General features: G+C 29.0%; 4 protein-coding genes across 4 annotated transcripts; 1 reads left to right on the forward strand and 3 right to left on the reverse strand.

The window, feature by feature from the left end:
* Window positions 1-744: 744 nt before the first annotated feature.
* On the reverse strand, window positions 745-2,106 carry LOC136079319 (zinc finger MYM-type protein 1-like). Its single transcript, XM_065795051.1, has one exon. The coding sequence runs from the start codon at window positions 2,104-2,106 to the stop codon at window positions 745-747; it is 1,362 nt and encodes a 453-aa protein (XP_065651123.1).
* On the reverse strand, window positions 1,857-4,026 carry LOC136079320 (uncharacterized). Its single transcript, XM_065795053.1, has 3 exons — window positions 3,958-4,026; window positions 2,752-3,313; window positions 1,857-2,506 (listed from the first exon to the last, which is right to left on the reverse strand). Exons 1-3 carry the CDS (start codon window positions 4,024-4,026, stop codon window positions 2,130-2,132), a joined length of 1,008 nt encoding a protein of 335 aa, XP_065651125.1. The 3' UTR covers window positions 1,857-2,129.
* A 9,923-nt stretch (window positions 4,027-13,949) lies between these two features.
* On the forward strand, window positions 13,950-15,183 carry LOC136079052 (uncharacterized). The gene is made up of 3 exons (XM_065794793.1): window positions 13,950-14,177; window positions 14,380-14,684; window positions 14,891-15,183. The coding sequence occupies exons 1-3, from the start codon at window positions 13,953-13,955 to the stop codon at window positions 14,994-14,996; spliced, it is 636 nt and encodes a 211-aa protein (XP_065650865.1). The 5' UTR covers window positions 13,950-13,952; the 3' UTR covers window positions 14,997-15,183.
* A 6,061-nt stretch (window positions 15,184-21,244) lies between these two features.
* On the reverse strand, window positions 21,245-22,106 carry LOC136079321 (uncharacterized). The gene is made up of 2 exons (XM_065795054.1): window positions 21,759-22,106; window positions 21,245-21,634 (listed from the first exon to the last, which is right to left on the reverse strand). Exons 1-2 carry the CDS (start codon window positions 22,104-22,106, stop codon window positions 21,245-21,247), a joined length of 738 nt encoding a protein of 245 aa, XP_065651126.1.
* Between the last annotated feature and the right edge of the window lie 4,673 nt (window positions 22,107-26,779).

Here is a 26,779-nt window from a genome sequence, read left to right on the forward strand (position 1 = left end):
TTACTAAGTAAGTTTACAATATTTATTTTTTATGCTTTGTTTGCCACTACAGAAACAACTATTTTATTTTTAAATGTTTACTTTAATATTAAAATATTTAAAATGTTATCTATTTATTGTAGTAATTACATAAACCTAACAAAACTCGTATTTATTATGTATTATAACGATACTTCTTGTCATTTTATTGTGTCGAAGATGATCGTTATTTTCCTAGGCCGCCCCAAATAAAAAAAAAACGAAAATGTTCCACAATATGCTCAAAGCCGTTACACAAATTGCGAAAATTTTGTTTGTTTTATATATCATATTTATATTTTTTTGGATGGCATCAAACTTTATCTTTTAACAACTTTTATATTTTAAAATGTTGTGATATAGCAGAGAATTACGTGCAGGCCCGCCGTGAGCTTTTGCGGCGCCAAGGGTCAAAATTTCCCAAGCGCCTTACTGAAAGTGAAAGCTGATCTAATGATCCATAATTCAATACATATAATAAGCCATTTGATAACAAATCAAAGAGGATAAAAGAATATAGAATTTTTTAATTTTAATTAATGAACATTTGAACAGTTTATTTCTAGATAATTGCAATGGTCTTTTGACTTGGTTATACACTCATACATAAAATGATAAAGTCGACACTAGAACATGGTAGAAACAGACCAAAGACAATCATTAAACACTATTGGATGTTAAGAGCAAAAATTTGTCTAGAATACAACAGCTATTGTTGTTTCAACTTCAGAGGAAATTGATCTTTCGAGCTTTACTCATGGCGAATTTGGAAATCACTTCACCGTAGCACAACTTTTTGGCAAGATCATGCTCAATGGAAATAACCAGAAGATTCGTGAGTCGTTCTTGGCTCATTGTAGACCTTAAAGCTGTCTTAACTAGAGCAAGCTTACTAAAAGATCTCTCGCCTTCCGCAACAGAAACAGGGATGGTGTTGAAGATGCGCAGCAAAATGCAGACTGATTCGAAGAGCGGCTGAAGACCTTTCTGGTATATTCCATTCAATAACGTCATGGAAGTGAGAGATTCTTTTGGACCAAAAAGATTGGATTGCTTCAGAGCATCGAGGTGGCGGACCTCTTCAATAAGTTTCTCTTCCTCAACATCGGTCGCGTAGATTTGTGCCAAGACCTTGCATTTCTCCTCCAATTGGATAGGTGCTTCAACACTTTCTTCTGGTTCTTCTTCATTTGACATAACAAGAGATTTCAATGACCACAAGAACGAAAACATATTCGTCGTCTTCTCAGCAGCTTGGAATCTATCGCTGACCTGCTGAATAAGAGTATTAAGAGCGGTATTGAATACGCTCACCTCAAACTCTTTTGCTTCGTCTTCATGGAAATGAGCGGTGTTCCTCACCTCTTCGTGAAAGGTCTTCCTTTTTTTCGTCCTCTTCTTCACAAATTCTGATTGAAAACCAAAAGAAGCAAGACCAGATGCTATCAAACGTGCCTCATTAATGATGCTGGTCCAAGATGATCTCAGTCGATTTAGATCTTCAATAAGAGTCTTAATGAGTTTCATCTCGTCGTCCAAGGAGATATTTTCTGATTGGAGTGCAAGGCTCACGTAGTTGATTGATTGAAGAGTTTTATACCAAAAGGTTTTCATTACGATGAACTCGAATGAATGAACCCACTTCTCCAGAGATTTTACTTCATTCAATTGATCAGCTGTTAGATCAAAATCGCGGAGCTTTTTCAAAGATTCGAGGATTTCCCTGGATCGCTTGACTAACGGCTTCACGGCCTCGATTCGCGCACTCCATCTGGTTTGCGACGTTTGATGAAGGGACAAACCAGTGGTTTCAAACAAGACTTTCCACCAACTAGGGCTTCCACTGAAAAGATTGTAAAGTGATTGGACTCGGCCAAAGTAGTTCTTGACTTCAACCGAAGATTCAGCAGAATGAACACCAGCAAGGTTGAGACTATGAGCGCTGCATGGCATATAGAGAGCTTGAGGATTTTTTTGCAGTATAATCGCCTGTACTCCTTTGTATATACCGGACATGTTCGCTCCATTGTCATATCCTTGACCTCTGCAGTTTTTGAGATTGATTCCATTTTGTTCTAAGACGTCCATAATAAGCTTGGCAATGTCAGCACCTATCTTTCAAGATTCTCGACCCTCAGAAAGCGCTCCTTCACGGTCCATCTTTTGTCAGTACCAAAGTATACAAAGCGAAGAACAAAGGTGATTTGCTCGGTGTGAGAGACGTCCGGAGTCCCGTCCACAAGAATGGAATAGTAGATGGCCATATGAGCTTCGTTGATGATGGCACCGTGAACGATTCCTCCGCACTCTTTGATGAATTCATTTTGAGTGCTCCAGCCCAAGTATTGGGCATTCATTTTGTTACCTTCTTGTTGGCAGCGGGAAACTTCTTTTAAGTGTAGTTGGAGAGTCTTGTTGTGCTTGGCCAAGAGCTCTAGGGTAGCTAGAAAGTTGCCATTGTCGTCTTCTCCAATCATTTTTGATGAACCTAAAAATTATAATAATAAGACAGATTTACTTAAAACAATAAAGAAACATTTGTTTTATTTTATGATGATTCTATGATGATTTTATATTATGATTTATGAATATTATAACATTTTTATTTAAAAGAATAAAGAAGAATTTGTTTTATTTAATGATTTCCAAAATATCTAGTTAATCTTATAAATATAAGCTAAATAGATTTAAAGATAGTCGGTATCACAATAGAATAATTGTAAATAGATTTACCTCTGAAACTAAGGTTTCGTGACGCTAAAAAAAGAGTAACATCTAAGATGCATCGTAGAATTTCACGCCACCTGGCTGCTTCATTTCTTATCGAGTTTTCAAGAGCTGCATCTATTCCGCTTTGATTTTCTAAGCTTTCTAGCGCCGTTTTCCATTCTATGTAAAAGTTTCGATGCTGGGCGTTATTCTGGTGACTTTTGACTTTCTCAGGTAGCTTGTTCCAGTTGCAGCTTATTCCATCATTCCATCTTAGAAGGTGCGACTGGTGTCCGATCCCAAAAGATTGTTTGCTTCCAAACAGAGAACACGGAAAGCAAATAAATGATTTCTTAGATACACTCCAGACCAGCCAATCTCGGCATGTCTTCTCCCCGTTGAGAGAAGTTTCGTAGAAAATTGATTCAGGAACCTTCTTCTTATTAGAATCTTTCGGGAAAGCTGAAGGATTTCGAGGAAGCCCCTGTAGAAGCACAGAATCTCTTTCCACTTTGGAAAGATGTGCTGCCCACAAAGCAGGATCATTGGAAGGAATGGTAGCGATGGGTTCTTCTGTTGGCAACACCTTGAATGCGAATGAAAAAGGAACGAGAGCTTGGCAAGTTTGCAATAATATCTTACGATAAACTAATCGTTCGAGAGTGGATTCGAAAGGAATAGTAATTATTATTTTTTTTATTTTTATTTATATTTGTTATCTTAAATTTATATTTTTAAAATGGAAACTAATCGATTATTTAGGAATAATTTTGATAATAGCGCTCTGATTAATATTGACATAAATAATCTTGAACCTTTCCTAATAAACAAATATATACCGTTAAAAAATCAATCAGATATTAAATTTTATAATGATGAGGAGGGATTATTAAATATAAGTCCTTATTACTATAGTTCAGATATCTCATGTATTACTGCTGACATAAATTCAACTGCATTATCTATCCTACACCTTAATATAAGGAGCCTCCAAAAAAATTTTGAGAAATTTAAGCAATTTTTATTCAGTGTCAAAATTAACTTTCAAATTATATGTCTAACCGAAACATGGTGCCGCGATAAGGAAATTGAAAACAATTCTAATTTTCAACTTAATAATTATAAAGTTTTGCATCAAATTAGAGACTCTGAAAAAACAGGTGGAGGATTATGCATTTTTATCCACAACTCCTTAGATTTCAAACTACGCAAAAATTATTTTGCTGTTACGCATGATTTTGAATTGTTATCAATAGAAGTTGTAAACAAAACTTGCAAGAACGCAATTGTACACGTCATATACAGACCGCCTTCTGGTAATAAAAAAGCATTTAACAAACAAATTAAAAGCTTAATTATAAGCGAAGAATTATGTGGCAAATGCGTTTACTTCGTAGGCGATCTGAATTTAGATTTACTTGAATACAACAAAAACAAAGACGTCAGAACTTTTTTCAATATTATGTTTCAAAATGGATTTATTCCTACTATAAATAAACCTACTCGAATTACAAAAAATACTGCTACTTCAATTGATCAAATTATAATTAATAATTTCAAAAACGTAAAAATTAAAACTGGAATATTTATTACAGACATATCTGATCATTTTCCGGTTTTTATAACAGCACAAAAATCGTTAAATCAACCTTCTAAAAAAGTAAAAACTAAAAAACGAGTAATTAAGGACGCTTCTCTTGTGACATTTATTAGCCTTTTATCGACAACAAACTGGGAACCCGTTTTGAAAACAAAAAATGTTAATGAAGCTTATGATAAATTTTATCATATATTTGAATGTCACTACAATAAAGCATTCCCAATAACAACTAAATTTATTAAATCAAAAACTCTACAAAATCCCTGGATAACACCCGGAATCATAAAATCTTCGAAAAAAAAGCAACGATTGTATGAGAAGTTCATTAAAAAAAGGACTTTTAAAAATGAAACAAACTATAAAAACTATAATCGCCTTTTTGTGACGATTGTAAAGCGCTCAAAAAAATTTTACTATAGTAGCCAATTGCTAAAATACAAAAATGATATACAAAAAACTTGGAACATAATAAAAGAGGTTATAGGTAAAAAAGATATGAATAATAGTTGTTTACCAAAAAAACTAATTATAAATGACTGTGAAATTATTAACGACGCAATAATTGCTAATTCGTTTAACCATGCATTTGTTAGCACAGGTCCAAGTTTAGCATCAAAAATAAATAAAAGTCAAACTTGCTTCAAATCATACCTAAACTCTAATAATAATATAATGGACAATAATATGCTAACAGAAACAGAATTGCTAGATGCCATGTACTTACTTAAACCAAATAAAGGTAATGGAGTTGATGATGTAAGCAGTAATGTAGTAATTAAATCAATGCCTTATTTAAAAATTCCGCTTTTGCATATATTTACGCTCTCTTTAAACCAAGGAATCTTTCCCGATAAACTTAAAATTGCAAGGGTAATACCTATACTAAAATCAGGAGATGAGACTAGTGTCTCCAATTACAGGCCTATCTCCATACTATCATGCTTTTCAAAGTTATTAGAACACATTATGTATAAAAGATTGTATTACTTTTTAGATGTAAACAATATTCTCTATAGTAAGCAATTTGGGTTTAAAAAGAGCCACTCTACTGATCAGGCTATTGTTCATCTTGTTCATGATATTTTTAAATCATTTGATGAAAATAAATATACATTAGGTGTATTTATTGATCTCAGTAAGGCTTTTGACACTGTCGATCATTACATTTTACTAACAAAATTAGAAAACTATGGTATTAAACATACAAATATTGCGTGGTTTAAAAGCTATTTGTCAAATAGAAAACAATACATTTCTTATAATGAAGGTAAAACAACCAATATGAACATAACATGTGGGGTTCCTCAGGGATCTATATTAGGGCCACTCCTATTTCTCATTTTTATTAATGATTTAAGCAAAGCTTGTACCGAACTAGATACAATATTATTTGCAGATGACACAAATCTATTTTATGCACATAATGATATAAATATTCTGTTTAAGTCAGTAAACAAAGAGCTATTAAATCTTACTGAATGGTTTAATGCAAACAAATTATCGTTAAATGTAACCAAAACAAAATATACTTTTTTCCATCGTTTTCATGACCGAGATAAAATTCCATTGAAACTTCCAAAACTTTGTATTGCCAATCAGGACATAAAAAGAGAAACCACTTTAAAATTTCTCGGCGTGCTTCTTGATGAAAATGTGACGTGGAGAGATCACATACAATATCTCGAAAATACAATCTCAAGGAACATAGGCCTGCTATGCAGAGCTAAGCCTTTTTTAAATCCAACTTGCTTAAAGCTTTTATATTTCTCGTTCATTCATTGCCATCTTAATTATGCAAATATTGCTTGGTGCAGTACAAATAAAAATAAAATAAAAAAACTATTTAATAAACAAAAGCATGCAATCAGAATCATTTCCAATGTGGGCCGTTATACACACTCCCAAGCATTATTTGTTAATTTAAATATAATGAATGTTTATCAATTAAATGTCTATCAAGTTCTTATATTTATGTTCAAAATTAATAAAAATGTATCTCCTAAAATTTTTTACCCATTATTCAAAATAAATCAGAATAGATATCTCACCAGATTTTCAAATAACAGTTATATCCAACCCAAAAGTTATTTTGCGGCGACCGAATTTTCAATTTCTACTAGAGGGCCGAAATTATGGAATAAAATATTAACTAATGAACTTAAAACAATTTCTATGCTAAATGAGTTTAAGAATAAATTAAAGCAAAAACTACAGATGATCGACGTAGCGCTCAACTTTTTCTGAAGTTTTAATGAGGCTTGAAAAAAAATAAAAATATATATATATATATATATATATAAAATTATGGTTTATAAGAATTATTCACATATTTAAAGGTATATGCTGGTGTAAAAGGAAAGCTTCAGGATTATGCGTATTTGCTTGCTTGCTTATTAGTAATATAGTTTCTTTGTACAAATTCCTTTTTTTCTTTTTTTAAAATTTTTCTTGACCAACACAAAAACAAAAAGTTAAAGTAGGACTTTAGGACCGATGATTTTTATTCTATTAAGTCTTTATAAAAATGTTTTATATTATATAGTGTTACGTTTTTAAATTTTTGTTGTCTTATATTTACGGTATAGACTAAGGGGCTTGGTGATAAGACCAATTATGTCTTCTTCTTGCCCCTGCTATTTGTATTTATATTATGCTTTACGACTTTAATAAATTTATATAAAAAAAAAAAAAAAAAAAAAAAAAAAAAAAAAAAAAACACCTGAGAATAAATTTTAAAAAATCTTATTTTATTAGCTTAAAAGTTTATTAACATCATTTCTTTTAAAGAGGTAGAACTTACCAAAATATTCTCTTCATTCACAGCTACCATTCCGATTTTTGATAGGGGCGCTCCCGAGCTTTCAGAAATGTCAGTGACATCGTTTTCAGTTCCAACTTATAAAAATAAGTTAAGAATTTATATAACATTGAATTAATCAAATGGGAAAATATCCTTTCACGGGAAAACGGGGATTTACTACTTGAATCGATTGACTTGGCAGGAAAGAGTTTGAAGCAGTAGGACTTTCATCTTCTCCTTTTTTTGTAACTGTAATATCACAGTCTTGATGAGTGCGTTTGTTTTTTTCCTCATTCGCAGTTCTTTGAGCAGCATTCTTTCTTACTTGACAACCAGAATCTTTCTTTTTAAAACCAGACATGTTTTAATTCTTTTTGAAACAGCATCCGCTCATAAGCAAAGAACTGTTTGAATTTCTTCTTGATTGGGTCTATCAGACTATCACATCGATATCACGTGTTTCAAAATTGTTTCAAATTTTAGAGATTTTAAAAATTAGAGAAATAAATTTAATAAAATTATTTTAATATTTTATATCAATGTCAAACTACTTGGATTTAATCTAATCTCTTTTTTTAATAAAGTAAAAAATCTCCGTTTTTAATTGAATGAAAATCTCCGTGCACTAAAGTTATTTTAAACATTTAATTCAGCGGGTTGTTAAATTATTCATTAGTATTCACTTTATTTGCGAGTTTTCGCTATATAAAAAGAATCGCTTTATTTAAAACTAATGCTTTAAAAGTAATGCTAATTTCTTAGTTTTAAAGCATTAATTACTTTTTTTATTTAAAAAGTCCAATTATGAAGCACTTCATTACAAAGTTAAAAATTTAAACTAAAAAAAATTGACCGGCCAAAAAAAGCAATTGACCGTCCATTATATGTTTTAGCTGGTCAAATTGACCGGCTGCTTTTGATTTCTTATTTTCCACGCTGCTTCCCAGTACTTCATCTTTTTTTTAAACAAACATGAAAAAAAAAATTATTTATATTCGGCTTCGTGCGCCCCTGTCGACCTGGCGCCCGGGACAAAACAACCCAGTAGAACCCCCCTCACGGGGGCCCTGATTACGTGTGCCCTAATTAGTGCCCCAGGGAGAAAAGCCACAACTGACCATAATTACTTATTTTTACATAATAATTATTATTTTCAAAAAAGTTCCAAAATTGCTGTATTTAATTGTCTTGGTGATAAAATCGTATTTTTAACGTTGTCAAAGTTTTTAATTGTAAGCCAAAGTTTTCAGAAACTTAAATGACATTCGCCGTATAAAAATATAATTTAAGATTAAGTATTTTTTTGATGCTAACGGATGATGATGGTATAAATTTGTTTTCAAAATTAGTTGAAAAATCATAAAAAAAGTGTTTTGTCAAAAATTGATACAAAGATATTAATTGCAATCTGATTAACTCATTAGTTAAATTTGTTTTTAATAATTGTCGCTTCCTTATATCATCGAGTATCCATTATTTATGTTACTAATTTTATGTACAACAATAAATAAAATTTGATTGACAAATATCTAAATAGAAATAAACCCAGTAAAAAAAAGACAAGTTTAAATACGTTAAAAAAATACGCGTTTTCTTGTGTTCACAGTATATTGACAGTATAGCCTATTTCGGTAGCAAAGTGTCCTAAAGTATTGAAACAATATATCAGTCAAATCGATTATTAAAAAACCACTGCTTAATATAAATCTGCGATGTTTTCGCTTAAATTAAATTACAATAATATAGCGTAGCAGTATGTAGGTAATATAGTGTAGTACCTATAAAAGCTAACTAAATCCTTTTTATAGAAAACAGAAACATGCTATACAAGCGAGTAGCTTTAAAAACAAAAAAGAACATGCAAAACCACTTTTTGAACAAACGCATTTATAAAAAAATTAACTTTTTTTAAACTCAATGTATGTAATGTTGTAATTCTCATAAATCATAGCAAAATGCAAAAAAACTCAGGCCAGGTTCATGATCATTACTAGAAGAAGTAAACTCTGACTTTACAATTCAATTGTTAGGGCATTTGGTTGAGTAAAGGGATATATGTATATATACATATATATATATATATATATATATATATTATATATATATATATATATATATATATATATATATATATATATATATATATACATATATATATATATATATACATATATATATATACATATATATATATATATATATATATATATATATATATATATGTATATATATATATATATATAATATACATATATATATATATATATATATATATATATATATATATATATATATATATATATATATATATATATATATATATATATATATATATATATATATATATATATATATATATATATGTATATGTATATATGTGTATATATATATATATATATATATATATATATATATATATATATATATATATATATATATATATATATATATATATATATGAAAGTTGTTCAGTTATTAATGATTCAATCTTGTGTAAATACCAGTAAATTTAAATAGTTCATCCATCTTCACAAGAAAGTAGGTTCTGCAACTATTTATTATGTATATAAGTTTTTCTTAAGTTTTTGTTTGTGAGTAAATAAGGGGGGGGGGGGGGAGAGGGATTGTTTTCCAAATGGTAATTTGTATGCATCTGCGTATCGTTATCGAAATATCGATACAAACCGATGTTTTTTACGATAATGGGTTTCGATATGAATTCCTATGATCCGATATGTTTCGATATGATTCCGATAAAATATCGTTTGGGTTTTGATATGCACTATATCAGTATCGCTTTTAGCGATAAATATTGCATAATTTATCGCTAAAAAATGTATAACGATATTTATCAAAAACTATTCCATATAACCAGTATATGGAATAGTTTTTGCTAAGTTAGGCCTTGCTAAAATAAAATGCTTATTTAATTTAACTGCAATATCGCCTGAAGCATATAAAATTTTATCATTGACTTTAATACCGTTAGGCAAAGAGCCTGATTTAGTTTTAGCTTTATCAGTGATTTCTCTTAAAACTTACCAAGTGCGTTTTGAGTTGTTGTTGTTTTTTTCAAGTAAGTAAAGATAGTATTTTTTTTGATATTTTTTCTTTATCTTTCGAACTCTCTAGCATAATTTTTGTAAATGGTTTTATTTTCAACTGATTTGGATTTCATGTACTTAATATATAATTTTTGTTTAATTGCGGAGGATTTTCTTAGTAGGGGAGATGGGGGCGCATTGATCGCCGGGGCAGTATGATCTTTTGGCTTTTACTCGTTCATTTTTGCCTTACTAGAAGTGAGGTTGCAATTTAATTAACCATTATGCTTCCCTAATTGATTATTCGTAATATTTTTTCATAAGGTTATTAGCGTCAAAAAAAATAAAGAAAATATTGTTTTTCGTCATAAAAAGTAATTTTTTTAAATCATACTATAATTCAAATATATTAATATTTAGATGTCTGTATGGGTTAACAACAATTTTATTTTAAATTTGTAAGTGTTAGGTGTATAATATAATATATAATTTTTATTTGGCTGCAATTTATACAGTAGATATTGCTATCAATATGTTACCTATACCTATTGGAGTACATTGATCTTTGACTATGCGGGGCCCATTGATCGGAGGATCAAAGTGCCCCATAGAAGACGAAGTGCCCCATGTTTTTGTTTATAAGCAATACAGTTAAACGAATGGAATTGTATTTATAATTAAAAAAAACAACTATATATAAACAAACAATAGCTTTTAGCATTTCATTTTTTAAATCTACTTATGTTATAAGCTAGTAATAATAATACTATTATTTTATAATATCAAAAGAATAATATTTAACATAATAACTAAAAAATATTTAACATAATATTATTATGTTAAATATTAGCATTTATTAAAAACATATGTTTTTATTGATATATTTTTTTACAGATCTTAAAATGGTTAGAAATAGAATTAAAAAAACAAATAAAGTTGCTATACCAAGTGAAACAATGAAAGTAGCTGTTAATAAAGTTTTAGAAGGAACACAACTGAATGTTGTAGCACGTCAGTTTAACATAGATAGAATGACTTTAAAAAGATATTGTCGTAAAAAGAGGCTTAATCCAAATGAAGCTTTCAAGCCTAACTACAACAATAGACAAGTTTCTACAGCAGAAGATGAAAAAAGTTTATCAAGTTATTTACTAATTGCATCAAAAATGAACTATGACCTTTCAACTAGGTCAACGCGATTATTGGCATATGAATTTGCTTTAAAAAACAATAAGATATGCCCATCATCATGGATCAAAAATAAAATTGCAGGCATTGATTGGTTGCAAGGTTTTATGAAAAGACAGCCAGAGTTGTCTCTACGAACACCTGAAGCAACGAGCTTCGCTCGATCAACAGCTTTTAATAAACACACTGTAAGAGAGTTTTTTCAAAATCTTAAAACGGTAAGAAATCGATATAAATATAATCCTAACTGTATATATAATGTTGATGAAACTGGTTTAACAACCGTTCAAAAGCCGGTAAAGGTTTTAGCTGGTAGAGGAAGCAAACAAGTTGGAAGAATCACATCTGCAGAACGAGGAACATTGGTAACTACATGTTGTGCCTCTAATGCTATTGGAAATTCCATTCCTCCATTATTTATTTTTCCTAGGGTAAAGTTTCATGATTAAATGGTTAAGGAAGGACCTCCTGGATGTGTGGGATTTGCAAATCCTTCTGGTTGGATGAACTCAGAAATTTTCATAGAATGGATTAAACATTTTGTTAAATATTCAAACTGTTCTCAGGAATCTCCAGTTTTGTTACTTCTCGACAGTCATGAAAGTCATATTTCTGTTAAAGGCTTGGAGCTTGCAATTCAACACGGAATTACAATGATAAGTTTTCCTCCCCATTGCAGCCATAAATTGCAGCCATTAGATAGAACTGTTTTTGGACCATTGAAAAGGTTTTACAATTCTGCATGTGATAATTGGATGGTTTCAAACCCAAGACCAATGACCATTTATGATATTGTTTCAATAGTTCGAGAACCGTATACAAAAGCTTTCTCACCATCTAATATACAGACAGGATTTAGAGTAGCTGGCATTGAGCCATTCAATTCTGAAATTTTCAAAGATGACGAATATTTACCATCATCAGTTACAGATAGAGCTGCTCCAGATACAGTTACTATCACTCCTGTCAACAACATGGAATCTGAAATGATACCAGCACATGTTAATCACATAGAGTCTGAAATAACTATAGTAAATATTGAAACAAGTATTTTAAACAAAGTGTCAACAATTGTTGCTTCTATAATCTCACCTGAGGTTTTAAAACCTTACCCAAAAGCATCTGCCAGAAAAAAAAATGTTAAAAGTAGGCAGTTAAAAACAAGGATCTTGACTGATACTCCTGTCAGAAATGAAATTCGTTTGTCAAAAGAAAAGAAAATTTTGAAGCAAACCAAAAATCAACAAAAAGTCTCCACAAAAGATAAGAAAGAAACTAAGAATTACTTGCTTAGGAATAAAAAACAATGTAAACCAAAAGCTGCTTCACAACTTGACTTTCACAAATGATGAAATATTCTTAATCAAAATATTGTACTTTTAACAAGTTTTGTAAACTTAAAAGTTGTATTCTTATTTCAGTCTTTATATTTCAGTTCTTATAAATTTCAAGTTGTTGTAAAGTTTTAAACGTATATAAAGCGGGTAGCTTATAGCTGCTGTGATTTATACATTTTTTAATTAAAAATTCGACTAGTGGGTTTAACTGCTATATTTAAAAAATCATTAAAAAATTTAGATGTATTATATGTTATACAATATTACCCTTTGACTAAATTATTTACAAGATTTAGTTATAGAAGTGTTAAACGTTTAGATAATATTACGCATATAAGATCAATGTGCCCCAAGTCGGAGATCATAGTACCCCATAGTTTGGGGTACATTGATCTTTTGAGAGGGTTGTTTAAAAGTTAAAATTATTCATGTTAATCATTTTTTTAAATCAAAATATTTAAATTTTCCAAAAGCCAGATAGTTCTACATGTGTTTCGTAGTTAATAAGTTTTTACATCTCTTTCAGGTTCTGCGCAATTTTCAAAACACTGCTACGGCGATCAATGCGCCCCCATCTCCCCTACATCGGTTATCCATGGGGATGTTATTTTTTTAAGCTTTTGATTTATTTCAATTTTAGGAAAATTTGCGTCATAAATATCATAGAATGTTTCAAGAAAATTGCTATAAGCTAAGTTGGCATCCTGAAAATGATCAATATGGTGCCAATGAAGCATTGATAATTGGTCATTAAATGATGCTAAATTTGCTTTGCTAAAAATGTGTTTACAAAAGCTATTTTTTTTATCTAGTGTTAATTTAGTACCTATTTATGGAGAAAAAAATCGGAAAATGATCTATGATATCGCATTTAATGATTCCTTTTTTGAGAGAAACGCTCCGTTTTTAAATAAGTCATAAAACTCTTTAATGTTGTATTTGACATGATACTGTAAGCAATCAAAATTAAAATCATCAATTAAATAGTTTAATTTCTTTTCGTGGTTACTTTTTTTAAAATAACTTTTTTTTGGTTTTGGTTACGGTTTCAATTACGGTTTTACTGAACCGAAATTACCTAGTTAATTGTAATAAAAATGTTTTTAAAATCTCTCTGGAAAAAAGTTTTAGAATACTCTTTAATTTACTTAGATATACATTATAAGGCTATTAAAATAAATTTTTTTTATAAGGAAAGATGTTAAAATTTTAGTTTGAATTAGTATTAAAATTGTAATTGAACAACATTTTAAAGAATGCCAAGACCAAGGACCGAAATTTGGAATCACTTTGATGAAGAGGTCAGTCCTACACCTGATGAAGAGCGACTTGTTACTGCAAAATGCTCGTATTGTTTTGCAATTTGCAAGTTGACGGACAGAAACACATCTGGCATGAGATCACATTTGACAAGGAAGCATCCTGTTCAGTTTGCAGGCCTGGAGAAAAAGCGCTATGTTCCTTTTGATGAGTTAGAGCAGGTGCAATAAAGTTTAGAAACGTTTTTACTTTTTTAATTTAAATATTAACTTTTATTCTCATATGTGCTAGTTATTATTACTATTACAATACCAAGATTTAACAAGATTTAACGATAAATGTCAATATATAATACAAAATTTAATAAATGCTGATGAATGTTTCAATATTAGGTATTTTAACAGGTTTCATATTAATTTTAAGACCTGCAATGAAGACGAGGCTTATGAGCAGGTCCGAGATGATAAGACACCATTAGTGTTGGGCAGTAAAGTTAAACAAGGAAGACTTTCCGGACCATCAGCAGAAAAGGTCCAAAATCTAAAGCATTGGGTCAAATACAAGCCACAAGACCGTGAACAGCTTAGACGAGACATTGAAATTGTCAAGTTTTTGGCCCGTTTAAATTTGCCATTCTCTTTGATTGAACATGAAGCTTTTAAAGATTATGTTCACTACTGGAACCCAAAAATGAATGTGAGGACTGCAACAACACACTCTCGGTTCAAGTATGCAAAATTTTAATTGTTTTAAATAAATTATTTTTTAGGGTGGGGAGTTAATTTAATGGGAGTTCCAAGAGAACTAAATTTTTTAAAAAGCTACTTTTTTAAGACCAATCCACACCAAGTTTTTTTTGGTTTTCTTAGTAGGTAACTAAACTGATATGTAACGAGAAATACCAATAATAACTAATTTTTTATTTTAATTTTAGGTTGACGTTGTTGTACAAAAATATGAAAATCTGTGTGGATGACATTTTAAAGGAGGAATTGCCAAAAGTAGTAGAAAAAGGCGGGTCCTGGGCCAAAAATTTTTAACCTATAAACTCTCCATAATCTCTACAATATTTCAAGCTAACTATAATTTCTACAATATTTCAAGCTAACTATAATCTCTACAATATTTCAAGCTAACTATAATTTCTACAATATTTCAAGCTAACTATAATCTCTACAATATTTCAAGCTAACTATAATCTCTACAATATTTCAAGCTAACTATAATCTCTACAATATTTCAAGCTAACTATAATCTCTACAATATTTCAAGCTAACTATAATTTCTACAATATTTCAAGCTATAACTATAAATATAATCTCTTCAATATTTCAAACTATAATTCACAATATTTAACTATAATTTCTGAGAGTAAAAAGAAAAGTAATATAAAGAAAATAATTTCAAAATTATAAAATTAATTTTATAATTTTTGTTTGCAAATTTAACATTATAACTAGATCATAAAAAATCAATTCTAATCCTTGCAAGAATTGGAATCTCTACATAAAATATAGCTACGCATAATAGTAAATTACCCCTATTAAATCAGAAAAACTTCCAGATTTTCCAACTTGCTCATCACCAGAGTTTATTGTTACTACAAATCTTCTACCATTAGTAACGCCAGGCATGGAGTCATTTTTACCAAAATTTCTGTAAAAAGAGATAGTAGTTGTAGAATCAATTTTTGGTTTTGACTGATACAATAGTCCAGATGATCTATTAGCAAATGAGGTAATATGAAAGCCATTCTGCGAATAAAGATAAAAATCTACTAAACCAGATGAGCAGTATATACATCTGCTATTATTGTCATATACAGGAAAAATTGTATAATTACTATATTTATAGGGTGTCCAAGGTTGAATAACTGAGTTATTGTTTACAGGAGAATTGATTGCGTCATACATGCGTACTCTTGATTCCCACCAACTTCCAGATCTACCAATAATATTCATTCTAATTTATTTTAAATAAACACCATTTCTATTATCTGCAGTGTTCAATAATATATATTCATTACCATAAGTTGAGTTCAAATATCTAAATGTTGATGAGTATAGTTTAAGATCTGAAATAAATGGGGGTATTAATGAAATAATATTTGCTTGTTGTGTTGAACTTATTGTAATAAAAGGTTGCAACCAATATGTAAGTAGATTTTCAGTTTTATTGTATAATTCAATTTTTAGATTAGTTCTAAATGGTAAATCAAGTGTAAAGTATCCTCCTAATTCAATATTAGAATGTATATTACAACCTTGTAAAGAGTTAGTATAAAATGGTCCACCAAGTGGAGCGAATAATAAATCACAAGCTGAACCTATAGTATTTATTCCAATACTTCCTATGCAAAGCGTATTATCTGCATATATCTTAATAAATACGTTACTTGATACACTTCCATTAGGATTTGTTCCTTTAAATTCATGTTAAACTTGAATTTGGTACTATTTCTAAACTGCAAGAATTAGGTATTATTGTGTCAACATAATACTTTGTAGCAGCATTATTTGGATTTGTAGGTTCTGCTACATTCATTAATTTATTTGTATTCATGTCAATATCACTAGTTGCATTGTTTTGCCCATCTCTTCTAATAAACAAACTATTAGCTTGAGATGCTGTTAATCCATTTTGTTGTACGTAGAATTTATCAACAGGCATTTTATATATTGATAAAAAAAAATTACCATAGATTATTAATAATATTCCGAAAATCATACCCTTCATCTAGTTTTTTTAAAACATAGAGACACAAACACAGAATGAAGTATTTCCAAACTGAACTCTATCACTATTATAATAAACAGAGTCTTTTAAATAATTAACAACTTCAACAGATGGGGGTTGTGCATAAGAGTCAAAACTTAATTTTTTTACACCGTCTTTGTACCAGCAAATCTAATGAAAACCCTGTGTACTTGAATCTCCTGTATTTAATATTCCACATTCTTTTCTTTTTGCATTTTTGGGTAAATGATCTCTTACAAATACACCTTTAATTTTTTTAATTTTAGTTTTTTTGCTGCTTCTAACAACTGAAAAGTTTGTTAAAAGTTCATTAGGTAGAATTATTCCTTCAACATTAATAAATTTGTTCATTTTTATAATATTGAAATATTATGAACATTTTTTATATATAGATTTCAATGTGATTGTAGTAACCTTTATATGGATCATATTTATCATTTTTTTGGCTGTAATAGATGGAAAAATCTACATTGTTAATACAGTCTTCACCGTAATATTTGTTTATTTACTGCTTTTATTATTTTATCAACTTCATCAATCTTATTTATCATTATTTTTATTATCCTTATTATACTATTTCCACTAATTAATAAAGTTTTTAATTTCAGCTTTCGTTTGTTATTAGTATTACTAGCATTTTCAATTGTCATTCTCATTTTATATATATAAGTAATTTATTTAGATCACTTTTAATATTTTTTTTTCTTGTAAAAAATTATTTTTCCATGTTGCTCATTCCTGCTGCCTAATTTGTGGATCCAAAGGATCTATTGCCTAATTGACCTGTTTGCTATTGATTTCTTTTAATTTGTAGTGCCCATATGCTAGTGTGTGAATTCCAACTTCTAAAAATTTTATTGCTGGATGCTTTGGATCAAATTCACTTGTATCAAATTTGCTTTTAACATCTTCAGAAATATCAGCATAAAAATCTTTTTATTTCGTATGCTAAAGAATCAGTATCTGTAAATAATAGTTTTGCTCGATCAGAATATTTATTCTTTATATAATCGTAATGAAATTTGTACATTAGAGTTTTACTTAAATCTCGAGTACACATGCCTAAGTAAATTGGTTTGTTATACATTAATTTGGTTCTCCTCATGTGAATCGCTATTAAATTTTCATCAAATATCGTTCGACTCTCGAAGTTTGGTCTTGAAGCTAATTTAACAGCTTCATTTCTATTCGTCGCTAATCTAATATCAACTCTGTTCTCGATGTTCTCCGATGTTATTCCAAATACTGAGTTGTTCATTAGTTCGAAAAAATCTTTTTCAAAATCATTCGTTGCCTTGGTTCTTAGATTAGTACTTAGCTTTCAGGAGCAAGTGGGTAGTCATTATGATCATCATGCAGATGTTCAGAATAATTTAAATCAACTTCTAGTATACATGGAATCGATTTCCAGTTTTTCAAATCATCTTCATCCATCCATTTAAACCCATGTGTTGGAAGTGGCTTACTCATCGCCCATCCATATAGATTGTTAGCGTCTAGATATTGGATGAATGTTGATTCTTTGCTTTTATCATATGCGTCATCCATGTACTTATTATTAGATGTTCCTAATCTATTTGATATCATACTGATTCCACCTCTTATTCCTTTCTTTATCATTAGTATCATATCGTAATCGCTTATTCAATACGCACTGAATCATGTGTATTACAATAAGATTTGTGTTTAGATAATGATTCTTCAGAATTAAACCCAAGTAAGCAATTTCTACAATAGTGGATAGTACATTTTTTCTTGGATGTTTGTGATGAAAGTAATTTGCTCAAACTTTTTATTAAGCAGTAATGATTAGATCTTCGGATCCATAAGAATTAGTTTTACTATTTGAGATTAATGATAAATCTATTAAATGCTGACGATCATTATTCTTTGAAACACGTAAAGGATATACTGAATTCTCGTATTCGTATACATTCACACTTATATCTTTATTGTTATTCTCAAATTGCGAAACTTGATTTAAAGATAATGGAAATTCTATTTTTTTCCCAATTAATTTTATTAGATTGTATTATAAGATCTTTTTCAACACTTTCAGGATGATTATCTTTTGGATTTAATGCTCTTGTAACACACCACTTAAAGCATTCATTATCTTCATTTTTTATATTAATGATTGCTTTTTATCTGCTAAACATTTATCAAGTTTAATATAAGATTTAGCTTTAAGAGTATTGTACTCTATAGTATTTATATCCATCTTTTTAACAGAAGCAAATCTCCAATTTGACCCTAGCTGTTGAAACGATGATAAATTTTCTAAAATTCTCAACTTTGCTGTTTCATAAAACTCATCTAAACCTGTTGATTCTAATACAACAGTACTCTTCATAGTAAATGGAACAGTTGTGGTTATAGTTTCTCCTGTTCTAATACTAGTTTTCTCCATTTCACAAGTGAAAACTATATTAACTTTTGATTTTCTATTTTCTTTAAGTATTTTAATTGCACTTTTTTTAGCAGTATTCATGAAAGATATAGCATCATACCCTTTTATTCGTTTAACTGAAAACTGATTTATTACATTCTTAACAGCTGATTGTGATAATTTAAATTCTATCGGATTTTTGGTACAAATTTAAAACTGTAGATTTTAATTCATCAACTTTTTTATTCACAACCTTTTTAATTGGTTCTGGAACATATGATACAATCCAATCTGCAAGAGAATTAATCTTTTTATTTATTTCTTTTCTAATTTGTGTAATAGGCTGAAAAGGTGACGGAGCTAAAATTGTTGATGATATATCTGGAACAGGCTCATCAAGTAGATACTCCGTATCCATGCGAAGTATATTTCTCCGTTCAACTGATTGCATCGGTGTGTGCGATAACTCTGTAATAAGATCACTTTTTCGCATATTATAATAATATTTAATTCCTCGCTCGTTAGCGATTTGTTTTAATTTTTTTACCGTTTTATTTTCCATTTTTATATATGTAAGATTTTTTTTATATAAAAAATTTCTTTATATCATTTCAAAATATTTTTTCTTTCATATGTAAAGTTTCATATGAAATTTAAATGCATCCACATCCTCGAATTCTGTTATAGATCCTTTGGATCCATAAGAATTAATATTTAACTTTTCGAAGTTTTGCAAGTTGACGCTCATTTTGAACAGTTGGTATTCTGTATACAATAGGTGACGGAGTTAAAATTTTTGATGATATATCTGAAACAGGCTCATCAAGTAGATACTAAAGAATTTTTAAATATGAAAGATAATAATTTAATTGCATTTGGATTTTTAGATAACCATTCAAATTTTACTTTATCTTAATTATCTTTTAATATTTCAATTGCATTTGGATTTGCAGATAATTGCCACCAATTAACTTTATCTAAATTGTTTTTTAATATTTAGCATTTGAATTTTTAAATAACTGATACCAATTAACTTTATCTAAACTATATTTTATTATTTTAATTGCATTTGGATTTTTAGATAACTGATACCAATTTATTTTATCTAAATTATTTTTTAATATTTTAATTGCATTTGGATTTTCAAATATTATTATTAATTATTAAATCCCATTTTTATATATCAAGATTTTTTTTTTAATTTTTCAGAATTTAATATTTCAATCTTATAACCATTATCAATCTTCCCATCACGCAATTCAAGATATCTATATCCATGCCCAGTTTCTCGCATAGCACTATATAAGGATTTATATACTGTTTCTTCTCCTGTTTCCATGTTTGTTAATTTAATAGTGACTGGTTTTTTCTTAATTGTTCTTAATCTTTCATATTTTGGATCTATTTCTTTTTTCTCGTCTTTTACTGGTCTTCTGTATTCTAAGTCTTCCAACTGACTTTTTCTCATTTACTTCTTTTACTGGATGTATTCTAGGTCTTCCAACTGGTCTTTTCTCACCAGTTGCTTCTGTTGCTTTTGACATGATTGATTCTTTATCTATCAACCCATTATCTACAGCAATCATTAACAATGTAACATAACATTTTAGATGTTTGTGAAATAATATTTTATTTTAACAACTTCTGCAAGTTTTCTCTTGTATAATACATTTTTATTATTTAAAGATAAAAAATTTTTTAAATCAATTCAAAAAAAAGTTAATAAACAACGTTCGATTTATTTCCGTCTGATTGAAAGTGCAAAAACTTATCAGATATTACAACAGCAAACGATTCAGTATCTGCTGGAACAGCTGCTTTAAATGTTGCTTTAATTTGTACATCTACTACTGATGATTTTAATTTTTCTGATTGTCTACTAACATCAAAAACTATAAGTGGGTATAAATCTTTATAGTCTGAAGGAGTTATGTTGCTTTGTGTTATCAAATCGTTCATTCCATAAAATTTTTCACTAAATACAGATGCATCTCTATAAGCTCTTGAAAATTGATAATTTGGAAATGATAAGTTATAGTCAACAGCTGGATATCTTTCTTGATTAAGCATAATGTACATATTTTTCAAGTCACAATAATCAAATATCGAAGAATTAACTTCTTGATTTCCATCCTTATTTGTTTAGAATCCAACAATGATGTATCTTGGTTTTTCTGGAGATGTCTTTACGCTAAGTCTCCAAGAAAACGTTGTAGATTGTGGAACAGTTATAGTATGACACTGCCTTGCGCGAAAAGTTACTGGAAGTGTCACTTTTGATTCAATACTTTTATAAAGATTAATTCTCTCTAATTCTGATGGAATCACATGTGGCATGAACAATGATATTCTATCAAGATTAACTTTTCCTGCAGCTGCAAGAGCGTTTCTAAAAATTGCTTCGGTATCACCTTTTCTAACAAGAGTTAGTGTACGTTTAAATCCGTAAATAACTTTGTTGTAATCATCGCAGAATCCAAAAATGTGTCTTAAAGGTATACAAAATGAAAATGTTCCCTTTGTAGTGGGTTTCTGAATTATAAATGTTTGTCTTAATGTAAACCTGTGTTATCAACTGTTGTTGTTGTGAAGAATCTTTGTACTACAATTGATTTAATCCTTGTGCTAATTGAAAGTCATTTGGGTATTTAAGCACTCCTAACATTGTTGTAGCTTGACCTGGATAAAAAGCTGACTCTATTTCTTGGTTTGATAATTGATATGATATTTGACTAAATAAGTGCGTAATACCATTATTTGTGAGTGGCACTACATCTGCATTAACATAAGCTGTCCCATCAAGTTTAAGAAGTCTTCCTTCAAACAAGAGATAAGCCTCAGATCGAAGTGTGAACAAATCTTGTTGCTCAATGTTAATTCCTATTTCTCCAGCGCTATTTAGATTTATGCTAGCTACTGGTTCATATTCATGGAATTCAAATCTTTCAATTCCATCATCCACAGTTGGGATTTCTGTAAAATTTAATACATCAGAAGTTGCCATTTTTTATATACAATATAAATTTTTTTTTTTTAAATGGAAAATAAATATAAAAAAATTAAGCCAATCGAAGACCGCGGCTTTTTTTTACTAGATCTTCTATCCTTATAGCATTGTTGTTTTTATTGCAGACCCCATCATTATATTATTTATATTTGGTGTAACTTCATCAGCTTTTTTATTTAAATTTGAGATTATGTCATTAACTATATTATTAATGATTGTATTTGGTTGTGAAACTTTAGAAGATGCTTTTCTAATTAATTGTTTTCCTTTTTCAACTGCGACATCTTTAGCAGCTTGTATTGCTGATGTTGAAAGTTCTTTCCCTGCTGATTGAGCAGCAGTTATTGCAGTTTTTCCTAAATCGCTAGCAACTAACCTCTTCAATATTGCTGATGACACTCTTGTTACATTTGATGATGCTTCTCGTTTAAATAAATTTATCAAACTTTCAAATATACCACTTCCTCCAACAACTTGCTTCTTAACATATTTCTTATTTTTAACAAATAGCATTTTTATGTACGCAATTTTTTTTAATTTTTTACTCATATTATCATATTCATATTATCATATTGCTAGATTATTTTGTATTGCTTTATATTGATAGTGATCAATAACACTTGTCTTAACAATTCATCACAAATTGCAACAGCTTCATTTCTTGATCCAGTATTACCTGCTCTCCACGCAGCTATACATAATTCAAGCCTATCAAGTAGTGCAATAGGATCGCTAGGAAGAATTATTGGCCCTATTCCTGTTCTCTTTGATTTAAGCTTTCTAGTTCTCTTTATATCTCTCCAAGTGGGGGCTATTATTTCTTTGTATTTTTCACTTCGAGATGACTTTGGTTTTCATGAATCAGTAGTAATTGCTTCTGTTTGTATTATTATATCTCGATAATTGTGAAGATCATCTATATCATATATTTCCTTATTAGGGTTAGACTTTGTTAGTAATTCCCAAAGACCAGGAGTACCAATGTATTTTATTCCATTTATATCTATATCATCGTTATTAATTAATATTGGAACTTTTTCTATAAAAAATTTACCCTCTTTAGAATGTATTCCAAATGTAGTGTCTGTAGACTTTTTACTACAAGTATACCTAGTAGTATACATCTTAAGATAGTTTGTTGCAATTTTTCCTAACTTTAAAAATATTTCCTCATCAGAAGACATTATTTCTTTAGATCCATAAGTAAGTATTTCAGGATATGCATTTGAAAAGGTAAGTGCAAATTGATTAGCTTGATCTTGCAATTTAGATATATCCTCCTTTATTCCAGATTGACTATCAATTAATAGCTTGTACAATTTTGACAAGTCTATCTGCAAATTAGAATCTCCAATCTTTTCACTAAGATCATTTTGCTGTATTCTTTTTTTACTCTCTGATAATTCTTTTTTAATTTGATCTCTCTTTTCAGTGTCGGTAATTTTTAAAAATGACATTGTGTTTTTATATAAAAGAGATTAAAAAACACAACAAGTTTATGTTGTGTTTTACGTTACGTTTTACGTAACGTTTTACGTTTTATGTATCGTTTTACGTTTTACGTTTTATGTAACGTTTTACGTAACGTTTTACGTAACGTTTTACGTAACGTTTTACGTAACGTTTTACGTAACGTTTTACGTTACGTTTTAGCAAACTTTTTAAATAATCAATATTAAACGTTCCACAAATATTTTTAATCTCAAAGTCTTTATAAATGATATCATTTGTTTCTAATAATCTTAATATAAGTGCCATTGATAAAATACTTTTTATTCGTTTTTTTTCTTTGAAATCATACTCTAATTGAAGTACATATTTATCTATAATTCTTAATTTATCCTGTTTTTTAACATTATTCCATTGTTTAAGTGGTTCTTTAATGTCTCTTTCTACACAATATAAATCACTATCTTCATTCCAGATAATTTTATAAAGTTTATTTCTCTCATCATCACTATAAGTTGATGGTATCTGAAAGTTTCTATAATCAGTGATAAATATAGAGTGACTTCCTGAATCAACAATAACACCTCCTTTTCCAATTCCAAAAAGTTTCAAATATTTTTTTTTATTCAAATCTCTTTCACGTTTACTATATTCTAAAAAGAACGGATATAAATACGGATATTAGTTTTGAATCAGCAAGCACTTTAATCGTTTCATGCTTTTCTGCTTTTAAATTCATTTTTTTATCAATTTGTCCGCCTATTATTGATAACACACCTGCTCCTAATGCTGCACCCTCACATGCAATAACTACTGGTGCTGCAATTATTGTTGATAAAAAACCAATTCCAATAGTTCCAAGTGCCATAGTGCTTGCCAATTTTTTGTTACCGGTATGATTGATCTTGGTTTTTAATTGATTTTTCTTCAGGTGCACAAGGAAGAGTTGAATAAATGTTATTGTACATTTTATTATTGTATTCCATTTTTAATAAAAATAAATGAAAAATTAACACAATAGATTAACAGAACAAAAACAATCTCCTTTTTTTATTAACACATCAGAATAAGAATTATTTACAATTGTTACTATAATATCATCAACAGACACTGCTATTATACAATCTTGTAAACTTAACATTTTTAATCTAAGTTCGTGTTTTAATGAAACTAATGCAACACCTTTTCTTACAAATATCCCAAACTTTAAAACAACATTTTACTGTGATAAAAATTTTATATTAATGTCTTGTTGCGCAAATACATTATATCTTCCATTTATTAATATTGCAGGATGCTGTAAATTTTTATGTGGTTTAAAAACTATAGGAGATGGTTCGGGTTTTTTATATTTGTTTATAAATTTATGCACTGGTATGCTATTTGGCATTTATATAAATTTTATTATATATAATTTTTATATTGAGTTTTTAAGAAATCATATTCAAAAATAGAATATTAGCAAATGGAGAATTTGGTCCAAATAATAAACCTGAACCTGTGGGATTATAACCATTTCCAGCACGTAAGTACAGACCATCACCTAAAGAACCTCCTTAACTCCATGGTCTCAAATATAAACCAGATCCTGCACATGTTAATTTAACTCTTTGTCCATTCTTTTTCATGTACACAATACCATTTCCAGCAATTTTATTAATCAAAGTTGATCCAGCTGCTGAGCCTACTCCTGAAAGCAGTCCTGTTGCAAGTGATGGTATAACTCTTGATGCTAAAGTACCAAGAAACGCTAAAAGTGCACCAATAAATCCACCCTGGTTAAGTTTAATGGTTCTTGAACAATTTTATATCCAGGATCAACACTTGGGAAAAATGAATATATAACGTTTTCTGTTGTTCCATTTGCATAGGATGATGCTATTATATCATTTGTTACACTTATACTATTAATACATAAAATGTTTACTATATTATTTGATTCATGAGATCATGTTGAATATACTTGACTGTTAAAACCAAGAATAGATCTAATTGAATTTATAGGTTTAAAATCAACTTTATAACCAGCTTCAATATTAAAAGTTGTTTCCAATGTGTTATTATCTGCTGAAAATATAATACTAGTTTCAACTCCATTAATAATTTTACTATTTTCAGTAATTTTTTCCACAATAGACTTATTTATAACATCAATCTCATAACTACCTTCTAGAATGTTTATATCCAAGTTGCTCCATTATCTGAACTATGTCTAAAATTGTTATTTGAAGAATCAACATTTGGAAAACTATAGAATGTATCAAGACCAACTAATGCCATTTCAAAATCTTTATCTTCACTTAGTTGTATAATAGGAGCAAACTTCTCTTTTATATGACTACTTTTATCATTCAATATTATATACATTTTTTTATATACAAAAAAATTATTTTGAATTTTAGATGGTAAATTAGATGGAATATTTTCCATTATATATTTTAGAGGATAAATCTATAACAACAAATCCATGAAGCTCTGACCAAGCAATCTTGCACAATCTTTTAAACTCATCTATTGACATATCACTTGAAACATGATCTCTATAAATATGTTTTAAATTCTTTGAATCTTGAGGAAATAAGCAAACAAAATTGGCATTTTCTCTAATAGTTTGTCTAGGTAAAATAAAATAATTTTGTGCAAGATAGAAACAGTCTACATTACTATGCCTTCCTCTTATGTAACATTTTTCACACTTATTTTGTTTTGTGAATTGCAAATCATCAAATATCATCAAATTATTTTTATGAATATCAAGATCTTCAGGATCTGGTACATCTTCAGCTGTTTCATAAAACTTACACTCTATATCTGTTTTCTCATTCAAATTTTTTGAAATGTCTTTAATTATAAATTCTGGATTTGCATTTAATTTTTCTATTTCACCTTGAAGCTTAAACAATTCAAGAATAACTTCTTTTTGTAATTATTTTTCAAAAGAGCTTTTTAATATTTTGTATTCTGTTTGAAAAAGAGATTTTCCAAAAACTTGTAAATTATTATAGTCTAACCAAGCAGGTCTTAAAAGTAAGTTTAACAATAAAGTAGTTTTTGCACAACCAGACTTTCAAACAATAGTTCCTCTTCTACTTTTAGGTAACAACTTGTTATTACTTTGCTTATTTTTATTAACATTCCATGATAAATCTATAATGTCCATTTTTTATATTTAGTAAGTAAAAAATGTACTGTGTCAAATGTAGAAACAAAACAAACACACT

This window comes from Hydra vulgaris, chromosome 04, assembly GCF_038396675.1.
Source record: "Hydra vulgaris chromosome 04, alternate assembly HydraT2T_AEP".
In the NCBI taxonomy this organism is placed as follows: domain Eukaryota; kingdom Metazoa; phylum Cnidaria; class Hydrozoa; order Anthoathecata; family Hydridae; genus Hydra; species Hydra vulgaris.

Excerpts from the sequence above, each read along its gene's own strand:
- LOC136079319 (XM_065795051.1), bottom strand. The coding sequence starts at position 2,106 with ATGGACGTCTTAGAACAAAATGGAATCAATCTCAAAAACTGCAGAGGT.
- LOC136079320 (XM_065795053.1), bottom strand. The coding sequence starts at position 4,026 with ATGACGTGTACAATTGCGTTCTTGCAAGTTTTGTTTACAACTTCTATT. Across the intron at positions 3,314-3,957 it reads ATAACAATTCAAAATCATGC|GTGTTGCCAACAGAAGAACC; the intron begins GTAACAGCAAAA and ends TTCGCATTCAAG. Across the intron at positions 2,507-2,751 it reads ACGAAACCTTAGTTTCAGAG|GTTCATCAAAAATGATTGGA; the intron begins GTAAATCTATTT and ends TATAATTTTTAG.
- LOC136079052 (XM_065794793.1), top strand. The coding sequence starts at position 13,953 with ATGCCAAGACCAAGGACCGAAATTTGGAATCACTTTGATGAAGAGGTC. Across the intron at positions 14,178-14,379 it reads CTTTTGATGAGTTAGAGCAG|ACCTGCAATGAAGACGAGGC; the intron begins GTGCAATAAAGT and ends ATTAATTTTAAG. Across the intron at positions 14,685-14,890 it reads ACAACACACTCTCGGTTCAA|GTTGACGTTGTTGTACAAAA; the intron begins GTATGCAAAATT and ends TTTTAATTTTAG.
- LOC136079321 (XM_065795054.1), bottom strand. The coding sequence starts at position 22,106 with ATGGCAACTTCTGATGTATTAAATTTTACAGAAATCCCAACTGTGGAT. Across the intron at positions 21,635-21,758 it reads AAGCTACAACAATGTTAGGA|AAACCCACTACAAAGGGAAC; the intron begins GTGCTTAAATAC and ends TTTATAATTCAG.